The 3,342-nt window shown below is 47.4% G+C and overlaps 1 protein-coding gene across 1 annotated transcript; it reads right to left on the reverse strand.

Moving 5' to 3' along the window:
* Positions 1–327: 327 nt before the first annotated feature.
* Positions 328–2,715, reverse strand: LOC148040103 (uncharacterized). Its single transcript, XM_087696622.1, has 6 exons — positions 1,984–2,715; positions 1,851–1,894; positions 1,602–1,765; positions 1,422–1,527; positions 1,171–1,340; positions 328–1,082 (listed from the first exon to the last, which is right to left on the reverse strand). Exons 1-6 carry the CDS (start codon positions 2,493–2,495, stop codon positions 675–677), a joined length of 1,404 nt encoding a protein of 467 aa, XP_087552748.1. The 5' UTR covers positions 2,496–2,715; the 3' UTR covers positions 328–674.
* Between the last annotated feature and the right edge of the window lie 627 nt (positions 2,716–3,342).

A 3,342-nucleotide genomic window follows, 5' to 3' on the forward strand; every position in this document is an offset into this window, starting at 1 on the left:
TGGCAAGGGACAAAAACTGAGTGCGACCTCATTTCAGGTTCTACACCAAGAGTATCTTCACCCTCTTCTAAAATGGCATGTGAAAACTCAGTCTCTCCATGAATTATATTCTATTCAGACTAAACTTAGAATGGCAGGTATATAGGTGGCAGGTGACCAGAATGGAGCATAACCAAATTTCAGGTTCTACATCAGAGCAGCTACACCTCTACTAAGATGGTGATTTTAAACACCAATTCATCTCCATATTCAAAACCAGTAATGGCCACACATTATCTGTTAGCAGGGTATGACATCAACAAAGAACTATAAAAGAGAGGCATGGGAAGTTGAAACATTGAATTTGCCTTCTCAAACACCACTGTACACTCCATAAAGAATTAAGTTCACGTACAGGATGTCCATTGTCCATACTCAACCTTGATACTCTACAGGCACAGTACATGAGACACAGCCCTCCAGAAGGATGTGCTTCGAGGAGAACCTCTCAGTACCTGCATGTCTATGAAGGAGGCAAGGGTTACTGCTGTGAGGAAGATTTCAATTTGAGTCTTTGAAGATACTCTGGATAGTTCTTCTGTTGAGGCCCTCAAGAGAAAAAACTTTTAAGCCACCCCCTGCATATTACACATGCAACTGCTCTAGAAGGTCCTAGCTGTTACTTCAGCTACAAATCACCTACCATATGGATGATAGCGGCCATTCCCATAACCACGGCTAGTGCCACTGTATCCATAGCCATAACCAGACCCAGATCCATATCCTGGATAGTTATAGCCCATCCCGCCATATCCATCATCAATATCACCATAACCATAGGAGCCTCCATATCCAGCCCCACCATACCCATAGGCAGTCCCATAGGCATAGCCCCCAGGTCCTCCAAACCGACCTCCACCCCTACTGTAGTAACCACCAGCTCCACCCCCATAATAGGTATCACCTCCATTGTATGCTCCATAGTAGTTTGCATTGGCACCATAACTAGCACTTCCTCTTCCTCCTGAATGACGACCACCTGGCCTCCCATGTGGCACAGGAGGCTCTTGACTTTTCTTTGGTTCTGCTTTCTTTATCTCTACCTGGTAACAAGACCAGCCAAATTCCTCATCAGAAACAAAAACACAAAGCAGAGAATCCTACACTACATCACATACTGTGTAGACGTACTTGCTTCCCATCCAGTTCATGCATCCTGCCTTGAGCCAGTATTTCTTCCACAACCTGCTCACTTTCAAAGGTCACAAATCCAAATCCACGAGACTTCCCACTGCTGTGATCCTGCATAATCTGGTGCTCAACAACCTTTCCAAACTTTGAGAAGTAGGTTTTGAACTCCTCTGCAGTTTAGGGTCGAATGTGAATTAGAAAAGCACAGACTTTTGACAGTGTAAAGACAATTCATGAATTACTGCAGTTACCTTCAGTGGTGGAAGTCGTAAGACCTCCAACAAATATTTTCTTTGTCTTTGGTCCCTTGCTTGATGAAGATATCTTTTCACGTGGAACAGTGCGCTTAACTTCTACCTGGAAAACTCTACATTTAGCTCTGGCAATCAAGGAAAAAGCTCTGTGTATTCTGAACAAATCAAGGGTCTCACCGTCCTCCCATCAAGCACATGGTCATCCTTGAGCACTTTGTCTAAGACAGAAGGATCAGCAAATGTGACAAAACCAAAACCTCTGGGATTACCAGTAGTCCGATTTCTCATGACAACAGAGTCCGTTATCTCCCCATACTTCTTAAAATGGTTTGTAAGCATCTCTAAAGGACGAACAAGTATTAGAACTACAGTACATAGATATGTACAATACATGCCTGCCGCACCAGGAGTTAGGGAAAGGACTACCTGTTGTTGTCTCCCACGTCAAGCCACCAATAAAGACTTTACCACTGTCAGAATCACAAAAAAGAAGACTGATTTAGGCTCTAAAACATAGCACATGATGAATCTCAAATGTTCAGTAGGCTTGCGAACATACCCTGCAGGTACGGCACTATCATCTGGAGCTGTATCCGCCGACTCTTTGGCAGCTGCATCACCAGCTGGTGCAGAGCCATCTCCGTTCGTCATTTCGACATCTTTACCGTCGCCTGCCTGTTGTTGTTCCTCATCACCACCTGCCTCTTCTTCTACTTCTTCAACTTCTTCTTCCTCCTCCACTTCCTCCACCTCCTCCTCTTCCTCCTCCTCCTCAGCCTCGGCCTCTTCCTCATTGTCGTTCTCTGCGCCCTCTGCAACAGCCTCTTCATCGTTCTCTGCGTCTCCTTTGCCCTCTAGGTCACCTTCGTCGGCCTGCTCTTCCTCCTCGTCTGCGGCTGCTTCTTCCTCCTCGACAACTTCGTCCTGCTGCTGCTGCGGGGGGGCCTCGGCGGCCTCTTCTTTGGTCTGCTCCTGAGCTTCCGTCATGGTGACTTCGGGCTGCGCGGGCTCTTCCTTCTTGGCGCTTTTGGCAGCAGGCGCCTTCTTGCTCCTCTGAGCGGCAGGAGCCATGGCGGGGAGGGGGGTGTCAGTGAAGCCGGGGTTAGGGTTTGAACTGAGCTGGCGCCTGTGTGCGTGTTTGGGTGGGTGGGGGTGTGTGTATGTCGAGAGAGAGAAAGAGAGAGAGGAAATGAAAAACCAAAGAAATGCGGTCGCAAACTCCAACGCCTCGCTCTCGTTCCTTCGTTTCTTGGAGCGACTTTTCTTTGCCTGCAACAACAACGACAACTCGCCCCTAAAGCCCTCCCTTCCCGCTTCTTAACACACTCTCGCTAGGGTTCACGTCTTTTCTTTTCCATCTTGTTACTTGTATTTTTGTTCCGGACTCTTCCCAATTTTTATTTTCGACCATTATTGCCAAATTTTTAAGGCCCGGTCCCAATAAGTTTTCGATAAGTTCTCACTACAATCAACGGGTATACGCGAGAGGCATCACATGCCTAACTAGATGTGATTGGGGGCTGCCAACCCCTTCCCCCTACCCAGAACAACACCTAGCTAGCTAGACTTGCAACGCCTCCCAAGCTAGAGCTCATAATGTTGAACTTCATATTGAAAAACAAGGGAAAAGAGCCCCTTACTAGAGGCTATTGCAACCCCTCTTTGCCCTAATCCTTGCCCCCAACCACACCTAGCTAGGCTTACAGTGCCTACAGACCTAAAGTTCATAATGTTGAACACCATAGGGAAAAACAAGGGAAAAGAGCCCCTTACCACAAGTTGCCAGCCACTTTCCCCCATCCGCACCTAACTAGGCATGCAATGACTTCTAAGTAGAACCTCGTAATGTTGAACACTACAAGGAAAAACAAGGGAATAGAGCCCCTTATCCCAAGCCCCGAGTCCCCCCCCCCCCCCC

Source organism: Lygodium microphyllum, chromosome 2 (genome assembly GCF_053477565.2).
Source record: "Lygodium microphyllum isolate KBCC chromosome 2, Lygodium_microphyllum_v1.1.10, whole genome shotgun sequence".
In the NCBI taxonomy this organism is placed as follows: Eukaryota; Viridiplantae; Streptophyta; class Polypodiopsida; order Schizaeales; family Lygodiaceae; genus Lygodium; species Lygodium microphyllum.

Bases quoted from the DNA above. Each gene is read 5' to 3' on its own strand.
- LOC148040103 (XM_087696622.1), bottom strand. From the start codon at position 2,495: ATGGCTCCTGCCGCTCAGAGGAGCAAGAAGGCGCCTGCTGCCAAAAGC. The intron at 1,766-1,850 runs GTAGTCCTTTCC...TTCGTCCTTTAG, and splicing joins GACGTGGGAGACAACAACAG to AGATGCTTACAAACCATTTT. The intron at 1,341-1,421 runs GTAACTGCAGTA...CCTAAACTGCAG, and splicing joins TACGACTTCCACCACTGAAG to AGGAGTTCAAAACCTACTTC.